Here is a 22,843-nt window from a genome sequence, read left to right as displayed (position 1 = left end):
AGCTAGGAGGGCCTTTCCCCCTTATCTCATGCTTATCTTAAGGGTCCCCGGCTTGCCTGCCTGCTCCCTACTTCTTCCTCATTTAGTTGTTCATGTATTGAACACTACTTGTTTATTGAGCTATTACTACATTCCAGACACTGAGCCTCGTGCTTTACGTATATTACCACTTTAACGCTCATAACATCTTGGGATGTAGATATTATGATCATCTCCATTTTACAGGTACAAAAGCTGGAGCTTTGTAGAAACTAAGTAGCATGCCCAAGGTCACATAGCTAGTAAATGGCAGAGCTGAGGTGTAAACATCACTTGATCCTCCAAACCTATTCTCTGAACTACTCCACTAAATAGCTTTTTTTTTTTTTTTTTTTTTTTTGGAGACAGATTCTTACTCTGTCACCCAGGCTGGAGTGCAGTGGCGTGATATCTCGGCTCATTGCAACCTCCACCTCCTGGGTTCAAGCAATACTCCCACCTCAGCTTCCCGAGTAGCTGGGATTACGGGAGCATGCCACCACACCCGGCTAATTTTTGTATTTTTAATAGAGACAGGGTTACACCATGTTGACCAGGCTGGGCTTGAACTCCTGACCTCAAGCGATTCGCCTGCCTCAGCCTCCCAAAGTGCTGGGATTACAGGCATGAGCCACCGCGCCCAGCCTAAATATCTCTTTTATCTGTGAGGAGGGCAAATAAAAACTAGAAACAAAATTACAGAAGAAATATTTAGCCACCCAAGAGAGCCACTGGCTTCCCACCGCTGTAACTCTATCCACTTACATAAAAATAATGTCTTAGTTATACAATGTTCCTATCTAGTTATAAAAATGGCTCCCTTAAGTTCATTATTTGGAAACATTTAGTTGGAGATATTTTGATGTGATTAAATGCAATTAAAAGTTTCCATTAATTTACAATAGCTTTATCCTATTGCAGCAACTCATAAAACCAGATGAAAAAGATTTTGCTGTATAATTCTTAAAAGCTCAACAACCAGAAGTCCTTGTAATGTACTCTGAATTTTAAGTATAAATGTCAGTTAGGGCCAGGCATGGTGACTCACACCTGTAATCCAAGCACTTTGGGAGGCTGAGGTGGGCAGATCACCTGAGGTCAGGAGTTTGAGACCAGCCTGACCAACATGGAGAAACCCTGTCTCTACTATAAATACAAAATTAGCTGAGCATGGTGGCACATGCCTGTAACCCCAGCTACTCGGGAGGCTGAGGCAGGAGAATCGCTTGAACCCAGGAGGTGGAGGTTGCAGTGAGCCGAGTTCATGCCACTGCACTCCAGGCTGGGCAACAAGAGTGAAACTCCGTCTCAAAAAAAAAAAAAAGTCAATTAGATCATTAAGGAGCCTATTCCTCTACCCTGATCTGTGCTTTTCTACAACCCTCCTTCTCTCCTCCCTTCCTCATTCTTTCCTTTCTTTCCCCCAAAGTAGATATAGTAATGAAGCTTACCAAGTGCTGGGCACTTTGCTAAATGCTCTGCTCAGACTACCCGACTTGGTCCATTGAACAGCTGTTTTATCCCCATATGACAGATGCGAAAACTGAGGCTTAGAGCTCACAAGGGACTTGCTGGAGGTCAGATAGTTACTATTATTATTTTTGAAACCAGATTTTGCTCTGTTGCCAAGGCTGGAGTACAGCAACACGATCATACCTCCCTGCAGCCTCAAACTCCCGGGCTCAGGCGATCCTCCCACCACAGCCTCTGGAGTAGCTAGGAGTACAGATGTGTGCCACCACGCCCAGCTAATTTTTAAAATTTTTTGTTGAGATGGGCGGCAGGGGACAGGGTGGGCGGTCTCACTATGTTACCCAGGCTGCTCTTGAACTCAAGTGATCCTCCCAACTTGGCCTCCAAAAGTGTTGGGATTACAGGTGTGAGCCATCGTGCCTGGCCAGATAGTTATTAAGTGTAGTGTAGGGGGCCCGGGCACAGTGGCTCATGCCTGTAATTCCAGCACTTTGGGAGGCTGAGGCAGGTGGATCACTTGAGGCCAGGAGTTTGAGACCAGCCTGTGCAACATGGCAAAACCCCATCTCTACTAAAAAATACAAAAATTAGCCAGGCGTGGTGATGCACACCTGTAATCCTAGCTACTTGGGAGGCTGAGGCAGAAGAATCACTTGAACCTGGAGGGTGGAGGTTGCAGTGAGCCGAGATCGCACCACTACACTCCAGCCTGGGGAACAGAGTGAGACTCTGACTCAAAAAAAGAAAGAAAGAAAGAAAGAAAGAAAAAGAAAAGAAAAGAAAAAAAAGTGGAATGTAAGGTTTGCTTCAACTTTGTAACAAATCACCTTCGCATTCATGGTTTAAAACAATGATTAATTCAACTCATGATTCTGCAGTGAGGCAGTTTGGTGGCTCCTCTAGACTCCATGGGACTTGCTCATGTGTCTTCAGTCCACTGAATCATGGGGCACCCAGGCACCTGGTCCCATGGCATCTGGACAGGGGTCAAAGGCAGCAAGAAGAAGCCACAAAGCTTCTTGAGGCCTACGCTTGGAACTAGCATAACATCATTTCTGCTACATTCTGATGGTCAGAGCAAGTCACAAGGCCACCCAGATCCCAGGGAGGGGAAAATGAATTCTTGATGGGACGTGCTGCAGTCACACTGCAAAGGTGCATAGATACCCGGAAGGAAAATATTGGAGCAACTTTGGCAAACCAGTTGCAACTGGGTTCAAATCCAGGTGTGTCTGGTGCCAAAGCCCTTACCATGTTGAACAACAATTTCAAAGGGGTTTCGAGCATATATAGTCAGAAGGTCCTGTTAAATCATTTATATCCACGGCGTCTCTGGTACTGATTTGGAGAATGACTCTGGAGTGTAGGCTGGTGGTTCTTAACAGGTTTCTAGTCCCTTTAAGGCAGGTAATAGGAATCACATGTAGAATCCCAGATAATTACACTTTCTCTCTACGGAGGAACATCAGAAGGAATATACTTTAATTCAAGCAAGAGAATTAAATACAATTTTATTTTTGTCATTACAGACAATATACTTTTAGAAAATGTAGAAAATGCAAATAAGCACCAACAAAATGATAATCACCTGTTACTGCACCGTGTCTCTCCACGAGAACATCAATACAGGTTGGCACTGGGCCAATGTGTTTTTACTTCCAGTAGAGGGCGCCATGTACCGCAGCGAAACACCATTTACGTAAGCGGCTGCGACGGGAAACCTGGAGTAAGGTAACCCACGCCCTACTTGTGTTTTAGCTGCTCTTAAAGACAGTACCTCAGGTAGCTGCCCAGCTGTTCTACCTTGAAACCTGTCTCAGAATGATCTTCAAATTGGTGTCTACAATGAGCTTATACACAAAGCCTGTCCTCGTTCCTCCAAAGACCAGGCAAAAATGCCAGGCTGAGATCACAGGTTCTTTCTTTCCAAACACGTGATCCAAATGGCAAGCATCTAATTGCCCAGTGCTGTAAATGTGATTATCTGCAGTGGGAATTTATTTATGCCAGAATCAGCTGATTCTTGGCATTGCTAATTTCATTGCTCATTCTTTTATTTTTCAGTCTGATTATAATAATTGCCATACTTTGGATAAAGATCAAGTAGCTTGTTTTCATAATGAACTGCTATAAATAATGGCCAAATGTAGGGCACAACAATTATAGGAAAAGATGTTTCTTGTGGCACAGGTGGCAAAAGCAAGAAATTGAACACAACCTAAGCATTCATCAATAGGGGCAGTTAAATAAATGATGATACTACCGAGATGAGGAATGCTATGCAGCTGTGAAGAATAATGCTCAGCTGGGCGTGGTGGCTCATGCCTGCAATCCCAGCACTTTAGGAGGAGGGTGAAGCAGGCAGCTCACTTGACTCAGGCATTCAAGACCAGCCTGGGCAACGTGGTGAAACCTTGTCTCTACAAAAAATACAAAAATTAGCCAAGTGTGGTGGTGCACACCTGTAGTCCCAGCTACTCGGGAGGCTGAGGTAGGAGGATCATCTACCCCAGGAGGTCAAGGCTGCAGTAAGCTGATATCGTGCCACTGCACTCCAGCCTGGGTGACAGAGTGAGATGCTGTCTCAAAAAAAGAGTAATTCTTGGCCAGTCATGGTGGCTCATGCCTGTATTTCCAGCACTTTGGGAGGCCAACACAGGAGGATTGCTTGAGCCCAGGAGTGTGAGACCAGCCTGGACAAAATAGTGGGACTCCATGTCTACAAAAAAAAAAAAAAAAAAGAAAGAAAGAAAAATTAGTTGGGCATGTTGGTGCATGCCTGTCATCCCAGCTACTTGGGAGACTGAGGCAGGAGAATCTTTGAGCCCAGGAGCTCAAGGCTGCAGTGAGCTATGATTGCACCACTGCTCTCCAGCCTGGGTGACAGAACAGGACCCTGTCTCAAAAATAAATAAGGCTGTAGATCTACCTCTATTAACATGAAAAGATTTCCATATTGTCTTATTGAAGCAGAACCTAACACAGAAATTCAAGAGCAAGAAGTTTCCTCTGGGAGACTCAGCCGCAGGTCCTCCAGATGGTCCCACTTCAAGGAGAGGGAACTGTCCAGTGAGGGCTACTCCTGGGAAGTTTAAATTCTTTGGCACTTCTGGCCTGCCACAAAGGCTGGCCAGGCAAGCTTTAATGACCAGAGAAAGTTCTCTGGAAAGGGTCACAGATACTGGCAGTTGGAAGGTGGACTGGCATGCATGGACATGCTAAGAATGGGGATGTTTGGGTGGAACGCTGACAGTGTGCTGTGTGTATTAAGAAAAAAAAGAAGGAAAGAAGTAAGGGAGGGAGGAAAAGGTAGGAGACAGGGAAGGAAAGAGAAGGGAAAAAGAAAGAAAGAAATAGCATGTTAGTTAAATTTGTGTATTTACTTTTTCTTAGAAAAGAGGCTGAAAGATTGCAGGCCAGGCACAGTAGCTCATGCCTGTAATCTCAGCACTTTGGGAGGCTGAGGTGGGTGGATCACCTGAGGTCAGGAGTTCGAGACCTGGCTAACATGGCGAAACCCCATCTCTATTAAAAATACAAAAAAATTAGCTGGGCATTGTGGCATGCACCTGTAATCCCAGCTACTCGGGCTGAGGCAGGAGAATCATTTGAACCTGGGAGGCAGAGGTTGCAGTGAGCCTGAGATCGCACCACTGCACCCCAGCCTGGATGAGAGAGTGAGACTCTGTGTGGGCAAAAAAAAAAAAAAAAAAAGCTGAAAGATTGCAAAGCAAACTGATTAGTAGTTATGGCTTTGGGGGAGGGAAATGGAAGTTGGGGTCATAGGGAGAGGAAGAATCATCATATACTCTGCATGCTTATGTATTGCTGAATTATTTTACAATGAGGTTGCATTCATATAATACTCTAAACAAAAAAACAGAATGAAAAGACTTCATGAAATAGGTTATAGGTTTGTTATAAAAACAAATCCTCGATCTCTAAGGACAGAAATAGCTTTGCCCTTAGAATATCCTGCTGCACATTTTTGCTTGATTAGTAGTTTGACTTTGATTTGGTGAAGGAAAGGTAAACATGGTATTATTATTGATTTTTAAAAATAATATAAGCATACCATTCAGAAAATAGAATAAAATATCAAAGTCATCCATGATAATTGCTGCAATCTTTAGCAACCACTATAATCTTGGTTTCTATTATCAGGGTTTAGTTAATGAAATTCCCCATGGTTTTTGTTGAATGAGGTACTGGAAGGAATATAAATTGGAACAACATTTTGGAGAACCGCTTTGGTAGTATATATCTCAAATCATAAAAACAGGCATACCCTCTGACTCAAATTCTACTTAGGGGGATCTGTCCTAAGGAAACAATGTGAAGACAAAGACTTCAGCCTAAAGATGTTTAAGGAAGTGTTGTTTATAACTGTGAAACTGCCCCGACAGGGAAGTGATTCATGGGCTGCATGATATAGACAAACCTAATTTAAAATGTTGGCTCTTCTGCTTACTAACTTACTAGTTGTGCAATCCTGGTCAAGTAACAACTTCTGTTGTTGACAGATGTAGATATGAAAATGGTGGTAGTCCGTTCTCCCAGTGCTGTAAAGAGCTATCTAAGACTGGGTAGTTTATAAAGAAAAGAGGTTTAATTGACTCACAGTTCCACAGACTGTACAGGAGGTATGGCTGGGGAGAAATCAGGAAACTTACAAGCATGGTGGAGGGCAAAGGTGAAGCAAGCATATCTTCACATGGCAGCAGAAGAGAGAGAGCGAAGAGGGAAGTGCTACACACTTTTAAACAACTGGATCTCATGAAAACTCACTCACTATCACGAGAACTACGAGGGGGAAATCCACCCCCGTGAGCCAATTACCTCCCACCAGGTCCCTCCCCCAACATTGGGAATTACATTTCAACATGAGATTTGAGTGGGGACAAGAGCCAAACCATCTCTCTCTCTCTCTCTCTCTCACACACACACACACACACACAGACACACACACACACACACATTGGGAATTGTAATTACCCCCATTGACTTGCAATACTTATTGGGTGAGATAATCCATGCAGAACATCTAGAATAGTGTTAGGCACATAGTAGATACTCAATAAAAGGTTGCTATTATTAAGGATAGTATGGTTCATGCATGTGATAGAATAGATGTGTGCAAGAGCCTATTGAATGGCATGGAAATGCTTACTTATAAATCAGATTGATAATAGGCATTCAAAGCTCTTGAGTATGATCTCAGCTAGGGATTCATACAGAAAGAAGAAGACAGACTAAGACAGAAAGAGAGAAGGTACTAAAATACACTGTTAAGCGAGACCAGCTGGCATTAACATTTTCTTCATGCTTTTCTCTAAAGAGAGTCCCACTGAACTACTGAAGCCCTAGCCTTTCTTCTGAGGCTCCTGAGAATTCTTCTTGCTTTGGATTGAGGTGCCTTTGCTCAGAACCCTAACAAGGACTTTTACTGATGATAGAACTGTGTCTAAATCTCAGTGGTATTGCTGAGGCCACCTTTTGAAAAGTGAAATGCTCCGTAAGGAAACCCATTGATTGGGTTGCATAGAAGCAGGCAGAACCGGGGGCAGAGGTTCCTCTGCAAGTGATTTATTGAGAGTGTTTTTGGGAGGAAGCTGTAAGAATGAAAGATGCTAAGAGAAAGATACAGGGAAGAAGTTCACAAGGATGTGGTTTCTTCTGGACTCACCTGAGCACACAGGGAGCTAAGGGAGTGTTCATTGCTCCACAAGATCTGGAAGGAATATAAATACCAATGCCAGGGGGTGGGCCTTTTATACACATACATGCCAGTCTGCAGCCTGCCCTGGGGAGATGGGCATAACTCCTAGGTACCTCTGGGGTGATGCAGCTTCAGTTGCTCAAGAGTATCCCTAAGAGAAGGTTGCAGGTATGAGCCATTAGCAGAAGCGCAAGGTGGGCACGCAGACCTAGTAAAGGGATCCTAGGAGATCTAAATGTGTCCCCAGCACCATCTGCCTTCACAAGGTTAAAGGAAATTAACTTCCCTTTATCCCCCAACCCCCACCCCTTAAGAGGAGCTAGGAGAGTAACATGAAGCCATTTAGTAGCTCAGATGCCTGGCTTAGGTGGGAGATATGAGAGAAAAGAAGGCCTCCTCTTTCTAGCAAAATTGAAGACAGCATGGGGTAGGTGGGAGCAGGGGCTGGTTCAAAAGTTCCCTTCCCTGTCCAGCATGCCCAAAGTCTGAGGAAGTGAAAAGGAGGAAAGCGTGGAAGCAGCAGACAGAGGAGGCAGCCAGTGCAGTTGGGATGCTGGTTACATTAAGCAAACAAGTAAATTGAGCAGAGACATAGCCGTATAGAGGATAATGAGACCAGATTTCCCATTATTGGAGAAGAGTATTGCAACATGGAAGTGAGGAAGTTTAGAATGAACCCTAAGGTGATGAACTGAAATGGAAAGTATCAGTATGAACTCGTTTTTAAATAAATATACACAGATAGATATAGATATGGTGAGTGTGTGAAGAGAGAGGGAGAGAAGTAAGATAGAGATAGATAGATAGATAGACAGACAGATAATCTCTTAGCTGTGTCCACCAAGAGGCCCAGCAGCAGTGACACCCCCGGAGCAATGAGCACACTGAGCACAGAGATCTTGGTTTCTAAATACCATCTTCTGCCAAAGGGAACCAGGGCTTCTTAGAAAGGTGATGACAGACTCCAGGGCTGGGGCAAGGGAAGTATAAGATGAGCTGGATATCTTGTGCTAGAAAATAGGGAAGACCACAAGGAATGATGGAGACATGCCAAAAAGACAATAGGAATCAGCTTGAAGGGGCTCCCACTGGGCAGATCTGGGGCAGTCTGAGCATCAAAATAATAACAGGTTGCAGGCCAGGCATGGTGGCTCACACCTGTAATTCCAGGACTTTAGGAGGCTGAGGCAGGCAGATCACTTGAGGTCAGGAATTTGAGACCAGCCTAGGCAACATGGTGAAACCCCATTTCTACCAAAAAATACAAAAATTAGCCAGGCATGGTGGCAGGCAGCTGTAATCTCAGCTACTCAGGAGGCTGAGGTGGGAGAATTGCTTGAAACCGGGAGGTGGAGGTTTCAGTGAGCCAAGATTATGCCACTGCACTCCAGCCTGAGTGACAGAGTAAGACCCTGTCTCAAAATAATAATAATAATAATAAAAACAGGTTGCAACTCATGGAGTAAAATTGGAATCCTCCAATCCTTACTGACTAAATGGATAGATGATAGATAGATAGATAGATAGATAGATAGATAGATAGATAGAAGATAAGATAGACAAAGGGGAGGAGGAAAAAGCTCTTCTAAGTATCAAAATAGTAACGGGCTTCAACCCACTGTGTAAATAGGACTCCACAAGTCTATACTGATTAAATGGATAGACAGATATGATGAAGGGAAGAAGGAAAATCTCTTTCTTACAGTTGAATGTCAACTAATAAATACACAAGGAATGATAAAAATAAAAAATACCATTTGTGGGGCTGGGCGCAGTGGCTCATGCCTGTAATCCTAGCGCTTTGGGAAGTCAAGGCAGGAGGATTGCTTGAGCCCAGGAGTTTGAGACCAGCATGAACAACATAGTGAGACCTCATCTCCACAATAAAAAAAAAAAAAAAAAAAAAAATTGGCCAGTCGTGGTGGTGTGTGCCTATAGTCCTAGCACCTGTAGTGTTGGAGGCTGGTAAGAGGATGGCTTGAGCCTGGAAGGTTGAAGCTGCAGTGAGCCATGATCACACCATGCACTCAAGCCTGGGGATAGGGTGACACCCTGTCTCAAAAAACAAAACAAACAAAAACAACCATTTGTTACCATCACAGTGGTAGATGATGTAGATAGAGATAGTCAATGGCTAAAAGCTGGTGGGTAGAGGTTCTATGGGGAGCAGGATATTGGCATAATCTGAATACTTCCCCACAAAGGGGAAATATTCTTATTCACAAATGGAATATTATAACTTAGGGTGGAGAAATCTGTTAGACCAGATTACCAAGCTGGTAATCTCCATCACCAGCTTGATCAGGTGATGAAAATTAATGTCACCAGTGATGGGACAGATTGACATTGTGTGCTGACAAGGGCTCAGGTTGAGGTGTTCCTGCCAAGAAAACATTTTTCCCTGGATTTATTGGATTATGGGTAGGGCTCAATGGCAGCAGTTAGGAAATTTGAGAATCACTTGGGGAGTTAAAAATGCAGGTCAGCCCGGGCATGGTGCCTCACATCTGTATTCCCAGCGCTTTTGGAGGCTGAGGTGGAAGGATCGCTCGAGGCCAGGAGTTCGAGACCAGCCTGGGTAACATACATCTCTACAAATCATCATAATAATAATTAGGCAAGAGTGGTGGTGCATGCCTGTAGTCTTAGCTACTCTGGAGGCTGAGGCAGGAGGATCACTTGAGCCCAGGAGTTCAAGGTTGTGCAGTAAGCTATGATTGCACTTCAGCCTGGGTGACAGAGTGAGACTCATAAATAAATAAATAAATAAATACAATAAAATAAAAATGCAGATGCCAGGGCCTCATCCCTGGGAGTCTGTTTCTGAAGGTCTAGGAAGGGAGGGAGCTAGACATCTGTATATTTAACCATCATCATCTCAGGAAATTCTGATGTAAGTGGTTCACTGACCACCCTTGGAGGAATGTTGGCTGCAAATTCAGAAAACGGTAGCCATTTTCCCACCCAGTTCTGATCTTAACTCCCTTTCCGTCCCTTTTACATTCCCAGGGTGACGCTGTATGCCGAGTTCCTTCCCATGAAAGCCAGAGCTAAATGTATTTTGCTGATTGAGGTAAGGAGGAGAGTGGCCTGGGTCTCTAGGGTGTGTGGATTCCGGCAGGAGGTTCTCAGATGTCTTGAGCCACAGGTCAAGGAAAAGGGAGTTTAAGAAAAAAAATTACAGACTCAATATGCAAAGACATAAAAGGATCAGTTACATCATTTCTGACATGCCCGTTTTGCAATAAGGACAAATTCTTCAATTGACAAGAACATTCAATCTATCATCCCTCAAAAAAAAGTGTCGGCAAGGGTATGGAAGAGTATGTTTTTCTTGAACTGGAAATAGCTTGTATCTGAGAGTTGGTGTTGAATGGTGTGGCGTGAGTAGACCAAACTCTGGCCCGCACCTGTATCATCACCTGCCACCTGTCTTTTTGGTCAAGAATTTCCATTCTTGACCATTTCTGTGGCCTATAGGCTGTCTTAAAACTTTCGTGGTCCAGCTAGTTCCTCTCAAGTTTTTCTTCCAGGGTCTCGTGACCCATTTTCTAACCATGATCTGAAAGATCTCAGAGCAAATACAGTGGCTCCATGACTCCCCGCCTCATGCAGCTGCCCAGTGGCCCCCTCCACACAGTGGCAGAATGGTTTATTTGCCCATGCTGGACACTGATTCCAACAGTGATGACTATGAACCCTCTCTGATGTCCCCAATCATTTTAACCACACTGACAATGTTACTCGCATTGCTCCCACAGCCCAACATCCTGACTACATCTGCTTCTTACCAGTTAGGGTGATGCTCTGCTGATCCACACTGATGTGGATGAATCCGTTGTTTAAATATTGAAATGCATCTGGGACTTTGGGAGGCCAAGGCAAGAGGATCACTTGAGGCCAGGAGTTCGAGGCTGCAGTGAGATGTGATCACATCACTGCACTCCAGCCTGAGTGGCAGAGCAACACCCCATCTATTAAAAAAAAAAAAAAAAAAAAAAGGCTGGGTGCAGTGGCTCATGCCCATAATCCTAGTACTTTGGGAAGCCGAGGCATTTGGATCACCTGAGGTCAGGGGTTCACGACCAGCTTGGCCAACATGGTGAAACCCCATCTCTACTAAAAAATACAAAAAGTTAGTCAGGTACAGTGGCGGGCTGTAATACCAGCTAGTTGGAAGGCTGAGGCAGGAGAATTGCTTGAACCCAGGAGGTGAAGGTTGCAGTGAGCCGAGATTGTGCCATTGCACTCCAGCCTAGGCGACAGAGCAAGACTCTGTCTCAAAAAAAAAAAAAAAAAGAAGAAGAAGAAGAGGAAGAGGAGGAAGAGAGACGAAGAAGAGGAAGAGGAATGAGAAGGAGGAGGAGGAGGAGGAAAGGAAATGTGTCTAGACCAGCTGATCTTGAAATCTGACTGCCTTTCATTGCCTGACACTCTGTCCTTTCTCAGGGCTTCCCAGGATTCAGCAACTAAAGAGTTAAATCTTGGCCCAGTGCAAGTGGTATGGGCCTGTATAACTGGTGTCCATTTTTTTTTTTTTTTTTTTCTTTTTTTGAGACAAGAGTTTCTCTCTGTTGCCCAGGCTGGAGCAGTGGCGCAATCTTGGCTCACTGCATCCTCCGCCTCCCAGGTTTAAGCAATTCTCTGCCTCAGCCTCCTGAGTAGCTGAGATTACAGGCGCCTACCACCACGCCCCGCTAATTTTTTTTTAATATTTTTAGTAGAGACAAGTTTTACCATCTTGGCCAGGCTGATCTTGAACTCCTGACCTCATGACCCACGCACCCCAGCCTCCCAAAGTGTTGAGATTACCAGGGTGAGCCACCGCGCCCGGCCACTGGTGTCCATTCTTATTAATGAGTGCATTACTTGTTGTTAGACATTTTTCTGTCACTTCTGATTGTCAGCAACAGAAATGGACTATGGTTCACTTAAGCAAAAGGGGACTTTGGAAGTTTCTTGGGGGCTCCAGAACAAATGGGGAGGCCGGAGGGCCAGGTTTTGGAATGGACTGTAGTTGTAGAGTCAGGGTCCCAGTAGGAAACAGCTTCTAAAATTAGGATCATTGCGGATGATTTAATAAAGGGACTATTGGCCGGGCACAGTGGCTCACACCTATAATCCCAGCACTTTGGGAGGCCAAGGCAGGCAGATTGCTTGAGGTCAGGAGTTTGAGACCAGCCTGGCCAACATGGCAAAACCCCATCTCTACAAAAAAATTAGCCAGGCATGGTGGCACACACCTGTAATCCCAGCTACTCAGGAGGCTGAGGCACAATAATTGCTTGAGCCTGGGAGGCAGAGGTTGCAGTGAGCTGAGATTGCACCACTGAACTCCAGCCTGGGCAACAGAGCGAGACTCCATCTCAAAACAACAATAACAACAAATAAATAAATAAATAAAGGGACTATTTATAAAGTCCCACAAGGTGTTACCACCCCAGGCCAGAAGGGGCAAAGAGAGGGATTGATGAGCTGCCCAGAGAGTTGTGTGATGAAGGCTGCCGGACAGGAGCTAGGACCCTCAGCTGACGGATGCAGCCAGCCACGACGGCTCTGCAGGGAGGGAGCCAGGGGAATAAGTGCTTCAGTCTCTTCTTCCTCCCCCGCTTCCATCTCCTGCAGGGCTCCACATTGGCTGCACCCAATGGGAAGCGTTAGGACAGGGATCCTGTTGATGGAATCCATATAAAAGTGGAAAAGGATGGAGGGTGACTTGGACAGGCAAACAGAAGATATTCAGCCCCATTGAGAAGGGGCAATTCTGATAAGGAATTCTGGGGCATCATTGGGCAAGGGAGATGGATGTCAGTGAGCAAAATCAATGTGTCCATTTTGTACAATCACGTTCATAGCCGCATTATTCACACTAGCTAAGACATGGAAGCAACCAAAGTGTCCATCAACACACATGTGGACAAACAAGCTGTGGTCTATAATTCATTGGAATATTATTCAGCCTTAAAAAGGAAGGACATTCTGACATATGGTACTACGCAGACGAAACTTGAGGACATTATGCTCAGGGAAATAAGCCAGTCACAAAAAGACAAATACTGCATGATTCCACTTATATGAGGTACCTAGAGTAAGCAAATTCATAGAGACGAAAAGTAGAATAGTGGTTGCCAAGGGCTGGGAGTGGAGAGGAATGGAGAGTTATTGTTTAATGGGTACAGACTTTCTGGCCAGGCGCGGTGGCTCACGCCTGTAATCCCAGCACTTTGGGAGGCCGAGGGGGGTGGATCACCTGAGGTCAGGAGTTCAAGACCACCCTGGCCAACATGGTGAAATCATATCTCTACTAAATATACAAAAATTAGCTGGGTGTGGTTGGGGGGGCGCCTGTAATCCCAGCTATTTGGGAGGCTGAGGCAGGAGAATCGCTTGAACCTGCAAGGCAGAGGTTTCAGTGAGCCGAGATTGTGCCACCGTACTCCAGCCTGGGCGACAGAGCAAGACTCTGTCTCAAAAAAAAAAAAAATGGGGCCGGGCGCGGTGGCTCACGCTTGTAATCCCAGCACTTTGGGAGGCCGAGGCGGGCAGATCACGAGGTCAGGAGATCGAGACCACGGTGAAACCCCATCTCTACTAAAAAATACAAAAAATTAGCCAGGCGTGGTGGCGGGCGCCTGTAGTCCCAGCTACTCGGAGAGGCTGAGGCAGGAGAATGGCGTGAACCCGGGAGGCGGAGCTTGCAGTGAGCCGAGATCGCGCCACTGCACTCCAGCCTGGGTGACAGAGCGAGACTCCGTCTCAAAAAAAAAAAAAAAAAAAAATGGGTACAGACTTTCATGTTTGCAAGCTGAGTTCTGGAGAAGGGGAGTGGTGATGTTTGCACAATATTGTGAATGTATTTAATACCACTGAACTGTACACTTAAAAATGGTTAAGATGGTAAATTTTGTTATGTGTATTTTACCATAATAAAAAATTTGAGGCCGGGTCTGGTGGCTCATGCCTGTAATCCCAGCGCTTTGGGAGGCCAAGGAGCCCAGGAGGCCTGGGAAACATAGTGAAACCCTGCCTGTACTAAAAATACAAAAAAATTAGCCAGACATGTTGGCATGTGCCTGTAGTTCCAGCCATTCAGGAGGCTGAGGTGGGAGGATTGCTTGAGCCTGGGAGGTTGAGGCTACAGTGAGCCATGATCGGGACACTGTACTTCAGCCTGGGTGACACAGCAAGACAAAAAGACAGAAAGACAGAGAGAGAACCAATGTGTTCACTACCAATTTGACATCACGTAATATTGATCATATTGATCTCCTTAACCAAAGCTGCCACATTGCCCAGCTCCAGCGGGCATGCAGAGCCATGCAAATATTATACAGTGTATAATGGTACCCTCGTGAGCTGGGCAACATGGCAGCCCTGGCCCAACCATATAGACCACAGGGAAAGGGTGGCTATTCTAATCTTGCTGACTTCAATGACCCCTTCCTTACCCATAGAGATACCCTTGTCCACAGTGCCCCCATAATTCCTCACTGTATGGACCATGCTACTCCCACCACTGATCCTGATTCTCCTATGCCAGGTATTCTGGGCCATCGGGACAGTGTTCGAGGTCGTCCTGGCTGTGTTCGTGATGCCCAGCCTGGGCTGGCGTTGGCTGCTCATCCTCTCGGCTGTCCCGCTCCTCCTCTTTGCCGTGCTGTGTTTCGTAGGTATCCTTTAAGAGATTTCAGCTTTTGCTCTCTGACACCTTACTGTCCACTCTATTTTGGTGGGGAGGGGATGGGGAAGGATACCAAAGCCACCTTTTAAGATTATTTTTTCAAATCAGGAAATGAGAGAAGGGAGCTATGGCGTGGGGTAGCCCCAGTATGGAGTGTTAGATTTCCTCCAGACAGACACTTCTGGGATGTTTTCTGGGGAGATAACTGGGGATGGGAGGATACATTGGCCCCATCATTGCAAAATCTACACTTAAAACTAATTGTATTGCACTAGTTGAGACTCTTAAGTTGCAAGTGACAGAAACCCAATTCAAACTGGCTTGAGTAAAAGAGAGGGATAAATACATTTCAGAGGATTAAGTCAGACTTCAGGCATGGCTGGCTCCAGGAGTTTAAATGATCTCTTCATCTCGTCTGTGCATAAACCACACCCTCTACTGAGATCTTGCCACATACTCATCATTTCATGAGCACATGCATGAAACACTTTACAGCCAGTAGGCACTAAAATAAGCCTAGAGATGGGTAGTTCTCATGTATGGTAAATATGACAAAAATTCCTGGTAATGATAATAAGTATTAGTAATTATTAAGCTTAACTGTGCGGCAGGCTCTGTGCTCCATGCATTATCATATTTATTCCTTCCAATAATCACAGGACTATAATGAACCCCTATATTAGTCAGGATGATACCAGCTGCTGAAACAAAGCCCACAAGTTCAGTAACAGCACGATAGGAGCTGCTCTCTCACTAACACAATAGTTCGGAATGACTTTTCTGGTTGGCAAGTGGAATTCTGGGCTCAGTTTTTGTCCAGCTGGGGCTCTGCCATCCTCTAGGGCTTTGAAGTCTTCTACATACAGACAACAGACTTACAAAAGGCAAGTGGAGACCGCACAGTCACTTCTTAAATACCTTGGCCAGGAATAGTCTGCTCATATGCCATTGGTGAACGCAAGTCACATGGTCCCACCTAGATGCAAGGGGAGCTGGGAAATGTAGTCCCTGTCTGGGCAGCCACATCTGAGGACAACTTTGCACTATGAAAAAGGAAGCAGAATGTTGGTGGGCATTTGCGCTCTCTGCTATATCCTCTTTTTATTGATGAGAAAACTGAAGCCCAGAAGGGCTAAATGACTTGTTAAAGGGCCTACAGCAAATAGACAAAAGAACTCTAAATCAGATCTTCTAACTCCTAGTCTTTTCTCCAGTATACCTGCTGTTTCAAACAGCTGTTGCTCCATTTTTACGGAAATGTATGTATGTAGTCATTTGGGGTTGGGACTTCCATTGGCCTAAAAATCTTTCTGATTTCTTTCTTTCTCTTGAACTGAGTTTGCAAGATGATGCTGAATACAGGTGAGGTGTAATTCCTTGAAAGATGGGGGTGAGATTTCTGATAGTGATCTTAATTTAATTCAGCCCTCACCTGGAATTCTGAAAGCAGCCCCAAATAATAGTAATAGCAACCGTGACGATAATAATAACTGTATTAACTCATACCAGGCACTGCACTAGGCACGTTGCCTGGATTATCCTGTTTAATCCTCTTAAGAGCCCTAAGAGGTAGGATCTCTTATCATTCACACTTTATGGAGAAGGAAATGAAAGCACAGAGAAGTCAAGTAATTGTACAGGGTCACACAACCAACGTAATAAATGGCGGGGCCAGGATTTGAAGTCAGGTCTCTGGCTCCAGACACCCCACTCTTAAAGACCCCACACACAACAGTATGTGGCTAGAAGCGAGTGCTCTGTTTCACCCTAACCAGCCACACCTGGGTCTCCTGTCGCCCCCATCCCAGTGGCTGCCTGAAAGTGCAAGGTATGATGTGCTGTCAGGGAACCAGGAGAAGGCAATCGCCACCTTAAAGAGGATAGCGACGGAAAACGGAGCTCCCATGCCGCTGGGGAAACTCATCATCTCCAGACAGGTCAGTGCCTGGACCAATAGACTCTGCAACGTGCGTATCGGGGTGCATGCAGGGGAGTGTGTGCATATGGAGTAGGGCATGCATGCGTGGACACACGTGGGTGTGTGTACCCAAGGTGGGGTGTGTGTGTGCACATGGAGCAGATGAGGGCCCAGTAGACAGGACCTGCAGGGGTAATTTGGCAACTCCAATCTGTATTTTCACTGCCAAGTTCTAAAAATGCTTCCTGGAGAATTTCACCAGTGATTAGAGAAATGTAACATCTGCTAATGGGTCCTGTAACTACTCCTGCTTTGGTTTCAGCTTTCAGCACAGATGAAGTCTGACTAGCAAATGAGATTGATTGGCAAAAGCTGTGCGATAAAACCACATTAGGAAGGAGTGTGCTTAGATCTAGGGGATCAAACCGCACCCTGTGTAGATGTTCTTAATGAATCGTGCCTCACTCCACTGGTAACACCATCAGGGAGTCCCCCACAGTGAAACTTAATGAGCACCTACTGTATGTAGGCACCAGCATTGCACACATGGGGAGAAAAGATTCGGATTTAAGGCTGCAGTCCCTGCCCTCAAGAACCATCCAAGCAGATTGGAGAAATATGACAAATACCTTAAGCAGACATCAGATTCTATAAAGAAATTACCTTTTAAAATAAAGTTATATTTCTGATTCTTTTTATGTTATGCAAGAAGAACTGAATGGCATTTCACCAGGTTGGAAGGAGGTGTTTGGTCTGACAACGTAGAGTCCAGGGGACCTGCCCTAAATCCATAGGGGCAGAGCAGGAGGGATTCCTCAAGAGGTGCAGAAGCCTATTTGGTTGCCTTTGGGGAGCGATCCCTTCCATGGATGAGGGAAAGCCAGGCTGGTCTCGAACTTCTGGCTTCAAGTGATCAACCTGCCCCGGCCTCCCAAAGTGCTGGGATTACAGGCACGAACCACCACACCTGGCCATAGCATACATTTTTTAAAGAACGTCGTAAAGCAAAGTTTGATAAATTTGTAAATTATGTAAAATTGGCCAATCGGTCATTTAGCTAATCAATCTTTTGGTAAATTGGCCTTTGGTGAATTAGTTTCCCAGCACATTAACTGTTGCCACCTAGACCTAGAACTGGGGAAGGCGCATGTGTGTGTGTGAAATGGCTGGACATGCTTTGGACTGGTTTTCTGCTCGCTGGGTCCTTGGATCTGTGCTGAGGTCTGAGGGGCTAGGAAGGAGGGATCTGCTTCCCAAGTCCAGGTTTCTAGGTTGGAGGGCATGAGATCCATCCTGTGGGGATCATGCCCCTGGACGTGGCTGGGTTCTGGCTGGAGGGGCTGGGAGGCTGCGTCCTATAGATTTGAGACCTGGGTTCTCAGAGCTCCAGTGTCCTACTTACTAGAAACCTCCCTCCCAGCCTGGGTGTGCACTAGTCTCAGGCCACCAGCCCATCTCCCATGCATCTGTAGGGGAGAGAATAAACACGATGTCCTTGTTTTGAAACAGGAAGACCGAGGCAAAATGAGGGACCTTTTCACACCCCATTTTAGATGGACAACTTTGTTGCTGTGGTTTATATGGTAAGAGCTGTTTGTTGACCACTTTGACCCCTTTCCACTCCCTGTGCCCTATTTTGGGTTTTGTTTTAATGCAATGGACAGATAGCACTTTCATTTCAGGCAGCATTTGCAAATTTCCGTAGTTTGAACATCATCCTCCTGATTTCCATCATATCCAGGTTATCATCTGTACGTACTATTATTTCCTTAATCTTTTTCTTTAACTTGACTGCTTTTAATCACCATGCAGGCTGGAGTGCAGTGGCGCTCTCCTAGCTTACTGCAGCCTTGAACTCCTGAACTCAAGCAATCCTCCCTCCTCAGCCTCCCCAAATTCTGGGATTCCAGTTGTAAGCCACTGAACCAGGCTTATAACTCTACTTTAAAAGAAAACACCTTAATTGCAAGTCACAGATAGAAGGCACTCTTAAAGAGAAATACCAGCAAAAGTAACTAGACAGATGGTTTGCAGAGGCAGTGAGCCTCTGTATTTAAGAGAAAAAAAGGCTGGCTGGGCATGGTGGCTCATGCCCATAATCCCAACACTTTGGTAAGGCCGAGTTGGGAAGATCTCTTGAGGCCAGCAGTTTGAGACCAGCCTGGGCAATATGGTAAAACCCTGTCTCTACAAAAAATGTTTAAGTTAGCTGGGTGTGGAGGCATGCACCTGTGGTCCCAGCTACTCAGGAGGCTGAGGTGGGAGGATCACTTGAGCCCAGGAGGTTGAGGCTGCAATGAGCTGTGATCATGCCACTGTACTCCAGCCTAGGCAACAGAGTGAGACCCTGTCTCAAAATAAAAAGAGACGGGAGAGGAGAGGTGTTAAGGACTCATTAGCACATAAGTGAGACTGGGATATAATTTAAAAGGATTGAAAGTAAACTTAAAAGGTAATTTTTCTTTCACAATATGATTAAATATTGCTGCTATGTGGGCTGGTGTGGTGTCTCATGCCTGTAATCCCAGCACTGTGGGAGGCTGAGGCAGGTGGATCACCTGAGGTCAGGAGTTCGAGATCAGCCTGGCCAACATGGCATAATCCTATCTCTACTAAAATACAAAAATTAGCCAGGCATGGTGGTGGGCACCTGTAGTCCCAGCTACTTGGGAGGCTGGGGGATGAGAACCGCTTGAACCCGGGAGACAGAAGCTGCAGTGAGCCGACATTGCACCCCTGCACTCCAGCCTGGGCAACAGAGTGAGACTCTGTCTCAAAAATACGTGTGTGCGTATGTATGTGTATTTATACTATGTCAGTGTCTTCCCTGTAGCCCATATTGCCCCTTGGGTACCACAGGGGTGGCATGTGGCACGTATTTTGGGAACCACTGATTTGGTCAACATGGGCATCCTTTTAAGTTCCAGTTCTGATCCTGTTGGACCTTTTCTTAAATAATACCCATGGAAGGGAGCTGGAGACAGAAGGCGTGGGTTGGGGGTGGTATTTGGAGAGTGTAATCACCTTCAACTCCACAATGAATTGGAGCTGCAGTCATCTTTCAAGTCCCTTTGCACCAATTCATGTACACAGCATTAACAGTGAACAAAATTGGCCTGGCTTCAGGCTTTATGTTCTTTTTTAACCAGTTCTCATTTTTCTATTCACCATTTAGCAAAGGTGCTAATTAACAGGGAAGTGTCCCCAAGGTGGTCAATTACAGGGAAGAGGAGAAAAAAGCTTTGATAATCTACAGAACGGCTCTAGCTCTGCCCCGAGTTCCTGAGAGCTCAATCAACTCAGCGAGCCTGCAGAATTTTTTAAAAGGATGGTGGGGGGTCAGAGTTGAGAATACCCACCTTTGAGCACATGTAATTTGGTCGGGCCAACACTCCTTGAATACTGAAGCGATTAATTAGAGACTAATTTTAGTGCATTATGAAAGCCACTACATTTGCTTGCACACATTGTAACCTAAGGAAATGAATCACTGGCTTCTGATTATGACTGAGTTTTCATATAATTATTCTACTGGATGAGAATGTTCTGGTCTTGCAAACTTGTGTATTCTAGTTCCTGGGTCAGCCAGGAATTAATAAATGGTGTCATTCTGCTCTGAAATTCGAAAATCACACGTCCAAGTTGACGCACTTGACCCAGAGCCCTAAAAGATGTTAATGGGACTGTTTTCTTCCAGAGGTTGGTCCCATTTTTCCCCTATTGCCAGTTGAGTAGACAGCCTTGGAGGTGTTGTGTCTCTGGTATAGTATAGTTCTGTTACCAGAAAGGTGTCCGGATTCAGACCCCAAGAGAGGGTTTTTGGATTTCATGCAAGAAATAATTCAAGACCAGTCCATACAGTAATGTGAAAGCAAGTTTATTAAGAAAGTAAAGGAATAAAAGAATGGCTGCTCCATAGGCAGAGCAGCCCCGAGGGCTCCTGGTTGCCCATTTTTATGGTTATTTCTTGATGATATGCTAAACAAGAGGTGGATTATTCATGCCTTCCCTTTTTAGACCATATAGGGTAACTTCCTGAAGTTGCCATGGCGTTTGTAAACTGTAACGGCACTCGTGGGGGTGTAGCAGTGAGGACGACCAGAGGTCACTCTCATCGCCATCTTGATTTTGGTGGGTTCACAGCTGGCTTCTTTACTGCAACCTGCTTTATCAGCAAGGTCTTTATGATCTGTATCTTGGCCGACCTCCTATCTTATCCTGTGACTTAAAATGCCTAACCATCTGGGAATGCAGCCCAGTAGGTCTCAGCCTTCATTTACCCAACTCCTATTCAAGATGGAGGTGCTCTGGTTCAAACGCCTCTGACAGTTCTTGCTCTTTCAAAGGACACAGGATCACTTCCCTTTGATCATATCGTGATGCTTTTTTACCTACCATCTTCTTGCTCAAGGTCGCCAGTAAAGCCCCCAAAATCCCAGTGCAGCCCAAAGACTGGTCCCTGCTACTGTAGACATTGGCCCTTCCCAAGGGGGTAGGGAAAGGGGACTCGTGTTCCTCTGATCATTTCTTTACCTTTCTTGCTTTCTCCTGGCAGGTTTTCCAATGCATTCTCTTACTACGGGTTAGTTCTACTCACCACAGAACTCTTCCAGGCAGGAGATGTCTGCGGCAGTGAGTATCTTGGTTGTCTTTGCCAGCTAACTACTCCCACACCCTAGGCACATACACAGTCATGCGCACACTCCCACCCCAGGCTCTGCCCTTAAGGGACTTGGCCTTGTACTACTTCTGTGGTTTCCAACACGCTCTGTAGAAACCTGGACAGTCTTGTCGCGATGGAGCTAATCTCAGAGGAGCCACATCTTATGTCAGGGTTTGGGCTCTGAAGTTCGCACTGTTAAAAGATAAACCAAGACACACTAAAGAAAAACAGAGGCAATTTTGAAGAGTTTATCTGAGCAGACAGCAATTTATGAATCAGTAGAAAAGAGCTGAAGAAAACAGAAACAGGGAACAAAAAGCGGGTGGGTTGTTTCAAAGTGACTTTCCTTATTGGATTAAAACAGAGCAGATTTTCTTGTCAGCCAGCTCAGGTAAACTAGGCCCCCTCACATGGTTTGCTGTGAATCTTCCTTTTTAAAATTATTATTATTTTATTTATTATTATTATTATTTTATTTTTTATTTTTGATGGAGTCTTGCTCTGTTGCCCAGGCTGGAGTGCAGTGGCTTAATCTCGGCTCACTGCAGCCTCCACTTCCCGAGTTCAAGCGATCCTCCTGCCTCAGCCTCCCAAGTAGCTGGGATTACAGGTGGCACCACCATGTCCGGCTAATTTTTGTATTTTTTTAGTAGAGATGGGTTTTTGCAGTGTTGGCCAGGCAGGTCTCAAACTCCTGACCTCAGATCATCTGCCTGCCTTGGACTTCCAAAGTGCTGGGATTACAGGTGTGAGCCACTGCGCCTGGCCTATTATTATTATTATTATTATTATTGAGACAGGGTCTCATTCTTTCACCCAGGCTGGAGTGCAGTGGCACAATCATGGCTCACTGCAGCCTCCAACTCCTGGGCTCAAGAGATCCTCCTACCTCAGCCCCCCGAGTAGCTGGGACTACAGGTGCAAAAAGAAATAGAATGTTAGTTAAATTTATTTATTTATTTATTTATTTATTTATTTATTTATTCATAGCAAAGAGGCTGAAAAGTTGCAGGCCAGGCGTGGTGGCTCGTGCCTGTAATCCCAGCACTTTAGGAGGCCGAGGAGGGTAGGCTGAGGCCAGGTGTTAGAGACCAGCCTGGCCAACATGACAAAACCCTGTCTACACTATAAACACAAAAATTAGCTGGTATGTGCTTGTAATCCCAGCTACTCAGGAGGCTGAGGCAGGAGAATCGCTTGGACTCAGGAGGTGGAGGTTGCAGTGAGCAGAGATTGCACCACTGCACTCCAGCCTAGGCGACAGAGTGAGATTCCATTTCAAAAATGAAAAAAAAAAGAATTATATTTGGGAGTAAAATATTTTGATTTCCTTCAGGGTCTGCTATCTGTTGAATGATGTTCTACTAGAGT

General features: G+C 45.4%; 1 protein-coding gene across 1 annotated transcript in view; it reads left to right on the top strand.

Moving 5' to 3' along the window:
• Positions 1-22,843, top strand: part of SVOP (SV2 related protein) — a 107,761-nt gene that overhangs the window by 61,860 nt on the left and 23,058 nt on the right. The window contains exons 7-11 of the mRNA XM_055238612.2: positions 10,220-10,283; positions 14,751-14,876; positions 16,700-16,828; positions 18,319-18,392; positions 21,365-21,441. Coding sequence (XP_055094587.1) covers positions 10,220-10,283; positions 14,751-14,876; positions 16,700-16,828; positions 18,319-18,392; positions 21,365-21,441 — 470 coding nt within the window. The remainder of the gene's footprint in view (positions 1-10,219; positions 10,284-14,750; positions 14,877-16,699; positions 16,829-18,318; positions 18,393-21,364; positions 21,442-22,843) is intronic.

Source organism: Symphalangus syndactylus, chromosome 13, assembly GCF_028878055.3.
Source record: "Symphalangus syndactylus isolate Jambi chromosome 13, NHGRI_mSymSyn1-v2.1_pri, whole genome shotgun sequence".
Lineage (NCBI taxonomy): Eukaryota > Metazoa > Chordata > Mammalia > Primates > Hylobatidae > Symphalangus > Symphalangus syndactylus.
The sequence above is the reverse complement of the archived record's forward strand: the minus strand, read 5'-3'. Positions and strand labels throughout refer to the sequence as shown.